The sequence below is a fragment of the Microplitis mediator genome, chromosome 3, assembly GCF_029852145.1.
Source record: "Microplitis mediator isolate UGA2020A chromosome 3, iyMicMedi2.1, whole genome shotgun sequence".
NCBI classification, from domain to species: domain Eukaryota; kingdom Metazoa; phylum Arthropoda; class Insecta; order Hymenoptera; family Braconidae; genus Microplitis; species Microplitis mediator.
This window is the reverse complement of record NC_079971.1, coordinates 17760521-17776924: the sequence shown is the minus strand read 5'-3', so window position 1 is coordinate 17776924 and position 16404 is coordinate 17760521. Positions and strand designations below refer to the sequence as shown.

General features: G+C 31.6%; 1 protein-coding gene across 2 annotated transcripts in view; it reads right to left on the bottom strand.

The window, feature by feature from the left end:
* Window positions 1–1063: 1063 nt before the first annotated feature.
* Window positions 1064–16404, bottom strand: part of LOC130664628 (SUN domain-containing ossification factor) — a 38337-nt gene continuing 22996 nt past the window's right edge. The window contains exons 4-5 of one of the 2 annotated variants that reach the window (XR_008989434.1): window positions 8541–12513; window positions 1064–1982 (exon numbers count right to left, since the gene is read on the bottom strand). Coding sequence is in view for 1 of the 2 variants with exons in the window: in XM_057464627.1 (XP_057320610.1) it covers window positions 8715–12513 (3799 nt within the window). In the remaining variant the exon portion in view is untranslated. Of the gene's footprint in view, window positions 1983–8296; window positions 12514–16404 lie in introns of those variants that run through there. The other variant, XM_057464627.1, reaches the window with a different exon arrangement.

The following is a 16404-nucleotide window of genomic DNA, read 5'->3' as shown; positions in this document are numbered from 1 at the left end:
CAAGTATTACAGTTTACTGATGATTTGACAGGTCTCTTGCATTTAATACAAATATCACTCACTAATGACATAACACAATCACTACAAAGTCAATAAGCCGTGCAAGGTTATCTAAGAAATCAATTTGATCATGACAACCAATGACTTCAAAATTTAATTTGTTCAAAACAATTCGATGATAACTTAGCCAAAAAGTTGCTGTACTACAGCACAGTACAGCAAATTGATGTTAACAAGGATGATAATACCACTAAGGTAACACTCTAAATGATGCTACCTTACCATCAAAGTGAGTAACAAACTGATGTCTACTGATTATCATATGCTGTCACTAGTAAAATCGATCGATGATCTCTATGTTACCAATCCACTTCTACACGAGACACTGAAAACTAACCTCTTCAATGTTAATAATATTTAATTTAATCATTAAACAATCCACAAGGCACGGATAATAAAAATTTATATCTCAGCTTGTAGATTGCAATTTTGTGCTTGCAATAGTTCTGAAACAAAAAATGCCCGGAGGCAAAAAACAGCAGAATCAAGTTCTAACGGCAGAGCAGAAAAATAATGTGCTTATGTACTTACAGAGAGAGAGAGAGAGAGAGAGAGAGAGAGAGAGAGAGAGAGAGAGAGAGATTGTAATATAGTTGTTCCGATGAAAGCTTGGGATTTTTACCCTACCAGTTCTTTCCCCAATCACCCTGATATTAGATTGAGCGCATGCGCCGGTTGAACATGCGCATGTGTAAAGCCACCAAAATCAACATTTAAAGGGTGAGGGAAGAAACCGTGGTGGGAAAAAAATCCCAAGCTTTCGTCGGGATGACTATATACTATTTTATAATTTAAAGAAAATAGTTGTCTTTCATGCGGTAAATATTTTAGAAAATGTAAAAAATTTTGATAGCCATCTTACGTTAGATTGTTATCTTTTACATACTCTGAAAAGTTGGCGTATTAGGGATAAAGTTCTAGGAAAGGTTTATTGTAAAAATATATATATAGATCCATAAAATTAATAAGATAATTCTGATAGGTACATAAAAAAATTATCAACTACTTTATTCTTTTTTATATTAATTTATTTTACGTAAATTAACAATACCATTGCATTATTAATTTTACAATTTTTTTTCAGTCGCAAATAAATAACATAACAGCCTATGAAAATAATGAATATTCAAGTATATGGATATTTTATATCCAATTCTTCATATTATTTTGTCTCATTAAGTTATTAAGAATCTTTCGTAATCGTAGATATTAATATTTACAAAGTTGTTTTTATCTTAAACAAAAATGGAATCTTATTATTTAATAGCAAGATTATGAAGCAAATATCAACTGTAAAATACAGAATCACTCATAATTTCTCTACTGCATTTCTATAAGTAATCTAATTAGGTTTTTTCATATTTTTCGTAATTAAATGTAAAAATTCTTTTTTAAAAATTGACTCATAAACTCTGCTACTCACAATTTTACATCTTTACAAATAATATGTTTTAAAACGAATGGAAAACTAATCAATTTTAATAAAGTTTTGTAAGTAATTTATTAAAATCAATACAAAAACTACGAATATAAATATCATAACAAGTGATTAACAATAGTAACAAAATGAAAAATCAGTATTAATTTAATAATTATCTAATTTATTAAATTAATAATCTTCTGCTTATTTTCAATCTCTTATACTATTTTATCTTAATCAGTTATTTATAACTAAAATTATTCACTTACAGATTATTCTATAAATGCAAAGTAAATTATAAGATATTACGATTATTTAAAGATTATATCTTATTTATTTTATATATATCTTATCATTTAATTTCTTTTCGATCAACTGATTTTTCTTGTAATTATTTTCCTTTTTTCTATGAGTCCTTAGCTATAGAATTATCTTTCCACTGCTTTTTTAAATTTTATTGTATGGCGATATATCACAGTATTTATTTTCTTTCTTCATTTATCTATATTGAATTTCATATGGATATTATTACATAATTTCATTCAATGAGATTTTACAAAATAAAATATTTTAATTCCCTATGTTATGAATAATTTAAAAAAATTAATTTGATTTTATTTGTCAATGTTGAAAATTAGATAATGTGTTAAAAAATATTCATAAAAAATCATTTTAGAAAACAAAAATGTATTTATCAATTGAAAAGGAATCTAAGATGTTTTAGAACAATCAATTAGTAATCAATTTTTTACTTATGTATGAGTTTCTCAGCAAACTCTAACTTTGGCAGTTTAATAGAAAGTTTAATAAGATGGTAATTACCCTGGCGGATCCGAATTAAGGTAAATTAGGTGATAACCATAATTTGCCGTAATTTACGGTATTTGGAAGAGTTATGGTATTTTACGGTGAACTCCAGTAATTTACCGTAAGATACGGCATTGAGATAAAATACGGTATTTCACGGCGATAGTACGGTGGTTTTACCGTGAATTTAGAGTAAGAGAACGTAAATTTACCGTAAAATTGCGGCAAGCCTGCGGTATTTTACCGTAAAGTGAAGTATTCTACTATAAAAACTGTAAAAATAAAAAAGGCATATGGCGTTTACGGTAAAATGCTGCAGATTACGGTAAATTTGCCGCAACAATGCCGTATTTTACGGTAAATTATGGCAAAATTTGGTAAATTACCGTCATTAGGATTCGTCAGAGAAGTCGGTAACTGACAATTAATTTATTTTATGCACAGGTAGTATCTTCGCGACTGGCATAATAACAGCTTATACATTTAGTATCATCATACATAGTCGTTCCGACGAAAGCTTGGGATTTTTTTCTCACTACGGTTTCTTCCCCCACTCTTCAAATGTTGGTTTTGGTGGCTTTGGCACATGCGCCTATTTCTAATATTATGGTGGTGGGAGAAAAATCCCAAGATATCGATGGGACGACTATGTGGGACGCATATGTGACGATTAACACTCGAGCTGGAGGCAATATTGTCGACACATGAACGTCTTATACGTAATTCTACTAGATTTATGTATTTGCTTTTGTAAAAAATTTTCGAAAAGTACACAAATGAGTACCTATAGACGGTAGGTTATTGAGCGAGCATACAAATATGATGATAAATTTTTCAACAATGGACTCAATAACTTACTTCTAGATTTTTACGCACGCTGACGTCACACCTCAAATGATTAGGTTTGGTTATTATCCACTGTGTTATATTTAATATTTTAAGCTGCCGGCTATAGACACTAAATGTCATACATAACAAGTATGTGTTACAAGAAAAGTTTAATGTAATTGATTGAGCTTAAACTTGGGGTTATGTTCATTCTTTTAATTTTATTCCTTATACGCATGTGATTCACGGAGCGAATATTCTGTTCTCATAAGAGTAAAAATTTGTAGTTTTAGAACATCATTGTAATAGAAATTAGAGATATCCGTATTGAAATTATAAAGTACTCGCTTTTTAAAAAATCGAAAGATTTATAGGTATGTTTGAGATCAAAAAATTTTTTTAGTAGTCATACTTTTGCAAAAAAGAAAAAAATATATTGTGAATCGTATGAAAATCATTTTTTTTTTCATAAATATGTGGATCATAACTAAAATAATTCTATCTGAATTGAAAAATTATAAAAAAATTTGACATCTTATTAAAACAATTAAAATTTATTTTTAATGAATATTAAAAAAAAATAGATCAAATCCATTTTAGTTTGAACGATAATCTAAAATTAGAATATTTGATGAATAAATTTTTATTACTAAACGCGTAGCAGACAATACATTTTTTGTCATATCAACCGCGAAAGTTGAATTTTCAAGCAACATGCAGAGGGCGCAAACTATACGATTTCTGGCAATCTATAGTTTGGTTAACTTTCCTCGAACTTGTATCGAAAAGTAACTTCCCTCTCTCTATCTGTCTCTACATTCCTACACGACTTGAAACATTTTTGACTGTTTCTCTCTCAAATGCAACTTCCGCCGTTGATATGACAAAAAATTTTATTCGATACTTTATGCTCAAAGGTAGGAACCCTGACAGACTTGAAGTGCAGGCACGCGTTTGAGGCTTATGGATATATTCTCATCAAGACCACGTACTATATCCGGTCTTAATAAGAAAGTGCCCATAGCCTCAAACTCGTGACGTCACTTCAAGCCGTCAGAATCCCTACCGTTCCGCATACGTATCGAAAATAACTATTTTACCATACCAGCACCGAAAGTTCAAATTCCTGCCCTGTGTAGAGGAAAGAAAGTCGTTCATTTCTTCAATGAGAAAACGAATGATAAAAATTAGCGCATGTGTTTTCTTCCTTCAAGCAAAGACAAAAATTTAAACTTTTAGGTGCAAGTCTGGTAAAAAATTGTATACACACCATGGAGGAAGGTAGGACGTCCCAATCCGTGTGTTAGCCAATTATACCTGTGGATAGGAATGTCCTACTTTGCTCTCTAGATGTATAATATACTATTATTTTTCTAATTTTGTTATGACTATAAATTTTGGAAATATTTTTTTCTAAATACTATAAACAATAATAATTTGTTTTTATTTCGGAGCTGGTTAAAAAAAAATAAGTAAAAATTTCTATATAACATTATAAAGATAAAAAACAACTTTCATCATTGACCAATAAATTAAAAAAAAAGTTGCAGTATATATATTTTTATATGTAGAGGTAAATTAAATTAATAACATTTCCATCAATTAAAATTTTCTCTTTGGTAATCGGTTTTTTTTTTACAATTATTTAATTTATAATAGATTATGTCGATTTATTCCTATCTAATCTATAAAATATTAAATATTAAAAATTGTTGTTATTATAAAAAAAATTCTTTATTATATAGATATTGTTATTAATAAAAATAAATATGTCACAAATAACTGAGTCGCAAATTTATACAATCTTCAAAAGAATTAATGATTTAATTATTCAGATTTTAAAATAATACCTATTGGAAATTCATTACTTTTCAAGTTATAAATTTTAATCTTTAAAGACATGAATACTATAAAATTTTTGTTGCATTATTTTTTAAATTTTTAACTAAAAATAAAATTTTTTGATTTTTTACTATGCATAAAGAGTAATTTTAATAATTATAAAAAAAAGTAAGTACATAAATTTGCTGCTTCCGCATTTCCTAAGTACGATTTTAAAACGAAATTTTATTTTGTCATTCAAGAGTTTTTCACAAGACCCATACTGGCTGTAGATATTAAAATTTGAAGCTTCGATGCAAAAAATTATGTAAAATAGTACGTAAAAATATCCCTTATTATATATGAGACATAATGGTAAAGTTCTTGTTTGCATTGATGGTTTCAACTAAATCTAATTTTTCAAATTTCTAACTGACACGCTAGGATTCAGTAACTCAAAATACAACAAGAAAGTTATATTTTACCGTGACCTAGAGTTGCATACGGGTCTTATGATTACCTCTCGGAGTATTAATTATTTTGAAAACAATCTGAAAAAAAATTTTCTTGATTGGCTGTATTAATAAATTAGATGTTCTAACTCTTTCAGAAGTAAGAAATGTGTGATTTGACAACCCAATACTGGCATAAAATTAAAATAATTAAAAAAAAAAATTATCTTTCTGAGTGATACAAAGTAAGATTTGATTCCGTGCAGTACTATCTTGAGAGATTCAAAATCATTGAGTGTAAGAACATATGTCGACTATTTGGTATGATAACATTATGAATAAAAATTAAACCATAGGTAGTTGATAAATAAAAAATATAAAAATTGAATCATTTCTATTCAACTCATGCATTCGCAGTTACATAGCTCAATAAAAATAATTCAAATTTAATGCCTTTTTTATTGAGGGTTGCAAAATTTTTAGTATAGAATAAATTTCGTTTAAGATTTTTTAAATTCAAAAGTTAAAAATCGAACCTAATTATTATAAAATTGTTTGGTGTGTTAATTGACCTTCGTAACATAACAATAGATAAAATTATAATAAAATTTCAATAGCTTCCTGTTAAAAAATTAGGCAAGAAGAAGCATCATGAAATACTAATATGTTAATTGGTAGCGCAAGTTTTGTGTATGTTATGTACATGACAAATTTTTATTAAGTTTATTTTTTTCTCCATAAATAAAATTTTTGAAAATATTAAATTACAAAGTTCGAATTTTTCAATATGATAATGAATTTACCCGACGTTTAAGATTTTTTGAGTTTTTTAAAAACGATAAACCATAAAAGAAAAAAATATTTTAAATAATTGCACTCAACAAGGTTTATCAGATATTTTAGGCTGAGTTTTTTTCGGAAACAAAATCTCTAAATACAAATACAGACCGCACATTGATGCACTACTGTCTAATCTAGCGAAGTGCGCTTAAATTGTTTGACAATATTCGTTTGTTTAAGAGAAAAACTCGGCCAAATTTTCCATTTACTGCACAAGTGCAACAAAGATAGTACCGTTCGTGGACTTGAGTGTAATGGAGAGAGATGTACCAACCCCTGTTATAGCTTTTTTAATTTCCTACATGCGCACATTTTTTTTTTTTTAATTTACTTGTTGAAAAAAAATCCGAAAGTTGCTAATTGTCTGTTAACTTCAGGATCATTTTTAATAGGGATTTTAAAGTAAAAAACTGAAAACTATTTTATATAAAAAATTACAAAAAAAAAAAAATTATAATAATTTTAAATATTATTTACGTATTAGGTACTTTTAGTTATGTATTAAGCATTAGGCATTGCTTAAAAATAAATATTTAATAATTTTCTAACTATAAAACCTACAGCAAAAAAAATTTACTAGTACAGTTCACTCTTTAAAAGAGAAGTGGCCTTCGATAAGTCAGAATTTCTAGGAAATTTCCACTCTTCTGTAGACAAATTGTCCGAATTAATGGAATTCGACTGTACTTGAAATTTGATTAAAATTAGATCGTTTCGAAAAGCCGGAACTGGGGTAGAGGTACCGTTTTTGGCCACTTTAGGGCCCATTTTGGACACTTAGAAAATTTAAATCAAATAATTTGTAGAAGACGCAATAACATAATTAATTTATAAACTGTATTTAAAAATCTTTTTACACGGAGAGAAAAATATCGCCAGATTAAGTATACGTATCGCTATTCTGGCTATACGTTGTATAGTCATCTTACTTAACGATACGCCGTATAGCCAATTCAGCTATACAGAGTATCCTCACAGTGGATCGTCAAAATGACGATCCGTATCCTTATTTTAGACATTTTATGAATCGCTGACATGACTATTGCGCAAACTCTGTATTTAGGCATCCGGCAACCGAGAACGATGATACGTATAGCCAATTTAGCTATACGGATCCTCACGCTGGCGATACAGATACCTATATCAACGAAACTACATATCGTTATAAAGGCTATTCGTCGTATTGTTAAATTAAATAAACGAATACTTAACCTAACCCAAATACGTATCTTTATTTTAACGATACTATAGATTATTAAATTAATATGAGAGCATTCCTAAATTAGGTATACGAATCGTTATTCTGACGATACGCCATTTGAGGATGCATTGGATAGTCATTCTGGCGATATTTTTCTCTCCGTGTATCTCAATATTTAACAGGAAATTTTATTTGATACTTTTTCATTAATTAGTATAAAGTATTAAATGAACAAAAATGAAGCAGTAGCCACAAATGGTACTTCTACCCTATATAAACGAAAATTTGAGATTTAAAAAAATTTCAAATTGACTTATCCGTTTTAATTTTTTGAATAAAAGTAGTGGATCTAAATAAAATCAATTTTCACTTTAAATCTTATATACAAATGATTGAAATATTTAATATTTACAACATTAATCATTATTTGCCAATTTTATATTAGATATTCATTTCTACATTCTTTGAGCTTTATATTTTTTGTCAAATAATATATGTGAAGTTCAAAAATGAATTCTTTTTTACGTTTAAGATTTTTTTTGACAATTTAATTTTTTAAATAATAAATAATAAAATATAACGTTCTTGAAAACGTTTAACAAATACAATATTTGAATAAATTTTTCCATAAAATGAAATTTTGGTACTGAAATCTGAAATTCATTAGCTCAAAGAATAAATATCTGTTCTATAATTTTTTTCAAATTTTAGAGTAACTTGAATGTTTATATTTTAAATATGTAAACATAACTAGTAAAAATTTTTATGACAATTGATAATTCAATAAAAAAAACTATACATGTATATATTATAAAACATTAAAACATTTTTTTTTAACTCGATAATTATTTCACAAAAGTATCTAAATTAAAAGTAAATATTCATAGAACCTGTTATTTATAAATGAAACTTTAATTTTTTCATTTAACAAAGAATCTAGCCGATGTAGGAAAATTTTTCTTTCAATTGGAAAAACTTTTATTTACTTTTATTTTTTCGTAATAAAATATCTACTAGAAATCAAAAATTTATACAGCTTCAATTTTTATTTTGTCACTGAATATTTTAATTTTATGAGTAGAAATGCGGAAGCATATTTTTTTAAACTTACCCAGTTACAGGTTCCGTAATCTTTTTACATGAAGATACTGATAGTATTTACTAAAGTTGCTGCTTGATTCAATAGTATCATCAGTACACATAAAAAATTTGCAAATTTATTGCCAATTTTTTTAGGCGTACTTAGAATCCAGATGATTTTATTTGACGTATGAAGATTAATCAATCAAAATAATTTCTTAACCATTTTTCTCAGACTTCCTTCCTTTTTTATTTTTATCTCAGACGTAGATGTTATGTGACCGTTAGCAGAATAATCACTGGCAATATTATGTCCATTATTTCTAGTAGAATTTCCATTTATATTTACAGAAGTTAAATCTGAAAATGCATTTAAACTTGATGGACTATCTTGGCCTGATCTCGAACTTCCAGAAGTACGAGAATAACTTTCCCAATTATCAGAAATTAATTGAGTAGGCTGCGAATTATTATGTTCTGACTTTTCCCTTTTACTTCGAGAACGAAATGCAGTTTTCATAAAAGATGGAGAATGAAGTTTAGCATTTTTTAAAATTTTAAAACCCCTTGGAGAGCTTTTTGAAATTTCATTATCAAAATCATCATAAATATCTGGTGAATCTTGATTACTGATAGATTTATTTACTATTATATCTAATGATGCGGTATCGATTTCATCTATGGCTATCCGATTTTTTGATATATTATTTACAGCATTATCGTCGTTATGAGTCAATGACTGATTTTTTAATGGAGAGCTAGTAATATCTGACGTTAAATCAGTTTTTTTAATTTGACTAATATCTAAATTTTCAAAAGTAGAACAATCTATCGATGAAGATTGTTTTAAAAAAGTTGTTTTTGGTATAATGCTTTTATTTACTTCGATATTTGACGATAATCTTATCAAAGAATCTCTTTTTCGTTTTTTTTTCCTCTCTTTTCTTGAATCTAACCTTTCATCAATCATCAATTCTTTATAGGTTCCTTTAATTCGTGAAACTATTTCACTAGGTCTTCTATATCTTTTGTTAATGGAACCTGTTGTTATTAACTCAGCACTTTTTCTTCGTGTAATTCCTTTATCTGAAACATTTTTTTTTGCCGTAACATTTTCTAAATCGTTTGGTTTCCGGCAAAATGAAATAATTATTATAAGAATCGTGATTTCAACAAAAATTAAAACTATATGTTGACCGAATGTTGTTAATTTATTTTTCCAACTATTTTTATCATATAAAAGTGTTTCTACTGATTCAGTCAAACTCGATATTTCTTCTCGAAGTGCCGTAATTTCTTCTAAACGTTTCGATTCTCTTTCTTCACTTTTTTTTAATTCTTCGCCTATAGTAGCAGTAGCCCGTTCGAGTGAACGTTGCATTTCTTCGACTTGTTTCTTATAACGACGACTCAATTCTTCTAAATACTGGCCTGATAATGACATATTTCGTTCTAAAGTCTTAATCCTATTTGATAATCTTAAGAAAACAGATTCCTTTTGTTGATGAGTTGAGCTAGTCGCTGGTTGGTTCACGGTTGATGCAGTTGATCCCTGGATTGATGCATCATTTTCTAAAGCTTTTAAATCTAGAAGTAGAGTATCTAGACTTAGTTGATCTTGAGGAGTTAATTTAATATCATCTTGATCTTTTTCTTTTGACTTTTCATCTTTTTCTTCTAACACTCTGGTTACAATTTTAGAATCAAGTTTCGTCATTTCTTTATCACTATTTAATGTATTTGACTTATAAGTATTCTCTTCATGTTTTATACTTTGAGAAATTAATGTCGGAGTTGATAATTCTATTGGTGTATCCGTTAACGAGAGTTCTTCAGAAACTTTAAATGTACCGATCTCAGAATTTGTTAATGGAATAGGAATTATAACTTCTGCTTGTATGGTTTCTTCTACAGGACTTTTACTTGGTTCTAGGATTGAAGCAGCAGATTTTTTTTCTATATTTTCTTTAACTAAAGTCTTAGTAGGTGTAATATGTAAAGTTCCCTTATCATTAATATCTTTAGACTCCGATGGATTGAGTATTTTTGAATTTTTAAGCTCTGTCCTCAATATATGGTCTTTTATAAAAGTTTCTTGTGAATGGCATTGAGACTCTTTAAGATAACTTACTGACGATTTACAGTTTACAGAATCAGATGAACATGTCATTGACATTTGATGCACTTTTGCATTAGATTCAGATGATAAAGAAATTATTTCCGGTGTTACATCATTCATTGATAAGTTACTTGAGAAAACAAAACTAGAGTTCAAAGAAAGTTTTTGCTCTTTCATCATAAAAATATTACAAAGAGCAACAACATATTCAGGTTTAAAAATAGACATTAAAAATGAAATAGAACGATTTTTGACAATATTAACATTTTTAGTTTTCTTTTTTACAATTGAATTATTTATATTTAAATTTAAATTCACTCCATTAAATCCACATAATTCACTTTCCGCTATAGTTCGATTAATAAAAGTTATTTTAAGAATAGAATTAAGGTATTGCAATTGACAACTAATAAGTTCATAAACTTTTGCAAAATAATTATCAGTACAATTGTTACACAAAATTGTGTATCTTGGTGTCATGCAATTTAAAAATACGTTGTTGATATTATTTACAATGTTTGTTTTAATTTTAGTAATATTATTTAAACTTAAATCTTCTGTTTTTACTAAAACTCCAGCAGCTTTTTTTACAATACTAATAACTGCATCTCTAGCACTTCCAAAAAGATTTTTGGATTCATTACCATCATGATTATTTTCACTAAGAAAACTATCACTTTCACTATCATCACTATTATTAATATTATCATCATCTTCACTATCATCATCATCTTCTTCATCATCATCATCATCAGCATCTTCATCATCATCATTATTATCCTTCAAGGATTCTTGTACTTCGGTTTCTGTTTCTAGTACTTCAAATTCACTAGTTCCATAAGCCCGAAACAACGAAATTGGACAAAAATGTTCACTACCATAATGAGAATGAAGTTCTACTTTAATAAATTTTCCAAAGAGATGAGGCTGAAGAGAGAATGACTGAATGTCTCGTTCATCTTTTGCAGTAAATTGTCCTACAGGACTCCAATCTCTGGTAGGAAATCTATCGCTTACAAACACCGAAAAATCTTTTGGCGATGAACTAAAAAGTTCAAAGTTTGCAAGTTCAATTTTTTTTGCTTGAATTGCTTCACAAAGTTCTACTATAAACCAAACTTTTGAAGTGCAAGGATTAAGCATATATTCGTCTCTTGTAGATACTAAAACACTTCGAGCACTTCGTGCTTCAGGATTCACAGAAGTTATTTTAGCACCACAATCAGGTGACGCGTAGTTTTTAGACCTAACTTTCATACTTCCGGCACTACGATTTGGTATCCCAAGATTTTGTATTGACACATTTGGATGAGTTTTTTTTTTTTCAGCTTCTTCTAGTCTCTTTTGAGCCCACTCACTAAATGACGGAATATCTTCGTGATTTTCAGAATTACCTGATCCAACGAAACTATCTAATATAACTCCAGCTGTTTCATCAGAGCTTCCTGGAACAAGAGTAGTTTGTGTTGTTCTTTCTTCAAACTCTCCAGACATAGAAGATTCTTTGTCAAGATTATCGACTTGGGAATTTTCATGAGTTTGTAAAAAATCTTTAGGCTTCTGTTCCGCTCTGACTATCAACAGGGCTTCATCATTTTGTAATCCTGCAGATTGTTCTGTGGATAAAGATTCATCAAAACCAGTAATATTTATATCTACAGTTAAATTAGTAGTTGAAACTTCTGATATTTTCAATTTTGCTGAACTTTCAGGTAAGGACGATTTTATATTGCCTTCAAAATCCGGAGATATTATAGATTGAGAGAGATTGTTTGTTGATGCTTGCTCATGGTTCGATGAAAGATGAGGTTCAGCTATATGATGAAGCTCCGTCGAAGCTGTGTCAATTAGCGTTAAAACCACTTCTTGATCAGGTTCAGAAATACTGTAAACAAATAAATTTGATCTATTACTTGGAGATAAAATAGATATATAAGAGTAAACTTATTATAAAAATTTGAATTTGTGTAAGAACAGCTATAACAAATTTGTGCAGTAAAAACCATAAGGAAATATTATTTAACCATACCTGCGCCGAAAGTTTAAGTTCCTGCCTTGTTTAGAGGGAAGAAAATCGTTCTTTTCCATTATGAGAAAACAAATGATAAAAATTAGCACATGACCCATTTTTCCCGCAGACAGAGGCAAAAATTTAGACTTTCTGGTGCAGGTCTGGTGAAAAATCGTATACACCCCACGGAGGAAGTCCCAGTCCGCGTGTTTGCCACCCTCACCTTCGGCTCGGGTAGGCAATTGTACACGCGGGTTGGAATGCCCTACTTTCCTTCTTTGGTATGTAATATACTATTGATAAGTTACTTAATAGAATAGTACATTGTGTGACAAATGATGAAATAAGACGATTTCGGACTAGAGTGAAGTTCGCTGCTCAAACCGTAGACGAGGGTTGATATCATACGCAGTCTAAAATAGTATTTCATTCTGTGTCACATACTATATTTTTTATGATTATCTGCATTGGAATCGCAAGTTACAGTGTCAGCAACCAGGCAGAAACTACTTAATTTAAGACCAATGATGCGATCAACTATTAGCGTGACCGTAAATTTTGATTCTAATTCATGATTAAGCAGAAACAGAAAATACTATTTATTATTTACACTCATTTTTATATAACTTCATCACAAAGTTATAACTGTCACTAAAATAAGTAAAATTAGTGATTTAAAATTACTAATAAACAAATGACAAGTGTCAGAGGAAAATCAAGAGTGCAACTGTTTTTCAGCGGGCAGAAAACATTACACGGGCACAACACGGGTTGATGTAAATCTTCCTGTGAGGTTTTTTTTCTCCCTACAGCCAAAACCAGGAGTTTAGCGACTTAACAAAGTAAACAAACATAGCTATTCTTTCGTACCTTAATAATTCCGCATCTAAACTGGATCAACGTTCGGATTGTGCGGGATTGGTCCCCGTGCAAGAGGAATGCCATGGTGTAGTCAACGCCGAGGACGCAAGGACTTCATCAACGACGAAAAACATCACACTCATTCGAAGGTATATCAGAGTAGCCAACCGTGTTGCCTAGGTCATTGAACCTTCTTGTACCCCCGCAAATCGTCGGCACGAGAATCGGGAAACGCGGACGCGCACGCGTAGAATCACGCGGCCCATTGACTCAGAAAATGCGTAACGAGAAACAATGACACTCATGCGAGAGTGCAGAATTAACTTAATGAGACGTGAGATTTTGTTCGCGGGGCACAAGCCGAGGCACGTACCCGGGGTCGAGCAGAATTGCCCATGGTGGGCTCGAAACAGAAGAAAACACAGTAGATGGCTCGTGTCGCAAAACGAAAATCCACCACCACCAAATCCGACAACAAGTAAAGAAGGTGAAAAAGGTATTCAGGCGGATGGTCTTCGAGTCTTGCAGGCGATCTTGGGAAACGATAGGGCCGGAACACTGGAGATAGATGCCTTGTGGGAGGAGGAATATATTGATGTCTTTCTTGCACAGGAGCCATACGCAGCAGCAAGTGACAAAGGTTTCATTATACCCGGTTCTGGCGGTGGTGTGCAAATTGCTGTCATAACAAGGGAAAGGCCATTTGCAGTTATTTGCTTAACGAATTCAAACTGTGAAATGATTCAAATTTCTCAACTGAGCACTTCGCACTGCGTACCCACTCAAAGAGTGGGTCCTGGTACTTCTCTCTATGTGGTCTCGTCATACTTCCAGTGTCGTGACAACATTGAAATTCACATCACTCAACCAGAAAAAGTGGTTCAAGCACTGAGGGGGCAAAGGGTTTTATTTGCTATGGACGCAAACGTTAGGTCTATTAGATGGAGTCCAGAGACAAACGAGAAGAGGAAAACACTAGAAGACTTTATAGACAACTATGGATTAGAGGTTCTAAAAGTAAAAAAGGAGAGCCCAAATTATCTTGCGACATCCGGGGAATCATACATGAATGGTCGCAAATGCTCCAAATGCAACAAAGGGAGGAATACTGTTCAGCACTTACTGCTAGAATGCATCGATTTCGAGCCTCAGCGTGAGGTGCTCAAGAACACAGAAGAGTGAGTCCCGGAGTTGCCACAAATCGGTTGGGTTCTTGCTTCATCCCCGAATTCCCTTAGAGTCCTTAATGATTTCAGAAAAAATTGTCTCCACCAAAAACTAAGCAGCCAATTCCAACAACAAGAAGAAGGAAAAGACTACTAGATCGCGGTTCATCTGGCATCCACCCAGGTGTCGCCAGAGCATCTGGGTATGAGTGTGTAAGCTCTCATTTTGTGGGGACTCTGCATATTCGGAATGTCAGTCTTAAGTTAGGTGTGTGAGAGAATGTGTTAAAGAATGGATGAATGAATGTGTACAAAACTGGGCGTCTTCTCAGGAAAGACGGATCAGAATGAACAGACTTCATTGACCTGGACTTCAGGACGGCAATTGAGAGAAAAAGTCGGTGATGCCCAAATACTTTTCCGTTGGCAAGAGCAGAATGTTCCAACTTGGAAAACAACAGATGCATTGGACAAAATATTTCTGTGCCTATGGTTTATAGCTTCCCTGAGTTACTCAAAACTTTGATTTGGCTTGAATAATTGGAGTATGTCTCAGCTCGGGAAAGTAGAAAATCTATCATGGGATGAACAAGCGGATAACAGCTTATTGGGAACCCGAAAGAAACAAGTGAAGGAAGCCCTTTACATAGGGTATGGGAAGAAGTTGCACCTCACCACTAATCCTACGCAACCATGTTGAACAGAGTTGGAAGTCTGGTACCACGGGGGGCCACTTTCCAAGCCCACTGCGACCAGAGTCTCTTTATTTCCTGAGATGGGAGTAGTCTTTGGTCCGAGAGAGGTAGAACTCGTGGTGGCTGTGGTTAGATACCACGCGCAATGAGGATTTTTGATTATACCTCCGGTTAATGTCCACCTTAGTCGTTACTTGATTATATTTTTCGAGTGAGAGTGTCGTCTGGGTCAGAAATGGAGATGCTACGCAGCGCGAGTATGCCTGATATAGGCGAGGTATCGGTCTCCTGTCAACCGGAGGAGGACTTCGGTCCCGTTACATTAATTCAAAATTATGGTTTATAGCCTCGAAGTGTTCTGCAAGTCGTCAAATGTGCGCACGGGTTACTCGCCTCGACAGCTGAGTTGTCAAAATTAAAAAGTCTAAGTAGAAATTGACAAATATAATAAATATTTTAAGTATATTTTTTGTAGTTTATTAAAATAAAATCACAAAATAATATTGTATATTTTTGTGTTGGATTATTTTAACAAATACTGTTGATATTGTGGGAGGTATTTGTTGTCTTACTCCGAAACATGCCTATGCGGTGTACTGAGTATCTCTACAGTTTTCGAATTGGCTGAAGAAATTGAAAAAAAAATTGTAACGGGGTAAAATCTAATTACCATCAAGGAAAATCGTGATTTTCCGCGGCTGGTCAGTTACCCAAGGCGTAACCTCTAATGAGTACCCGTTTGAGTTTTTCGACTTGTCGCCGGGTGCGCTAATTGAAGAAGCTCGGACTTCTGTCCTAAAATTAATTAAGTGGGAAGGCCATTTTCCGATAATTGCCGAAAATAATCGAGCCAAAAATATATAACCAGAGGACAGTAGCTAAAACAGGGAGAGTCGGTCGAGCCGACAAGCTAAACGGGCGTCCATCTGCCGTGAGCCTTATCCAGGAGCAGGCGGTGAGCACTTCTGACCCCCCACCATACCCAATTTTGTCAGAGTCGGTTAGGTTTAGTTCGTCAACTTGACAAAGTGAAACTTTACAAA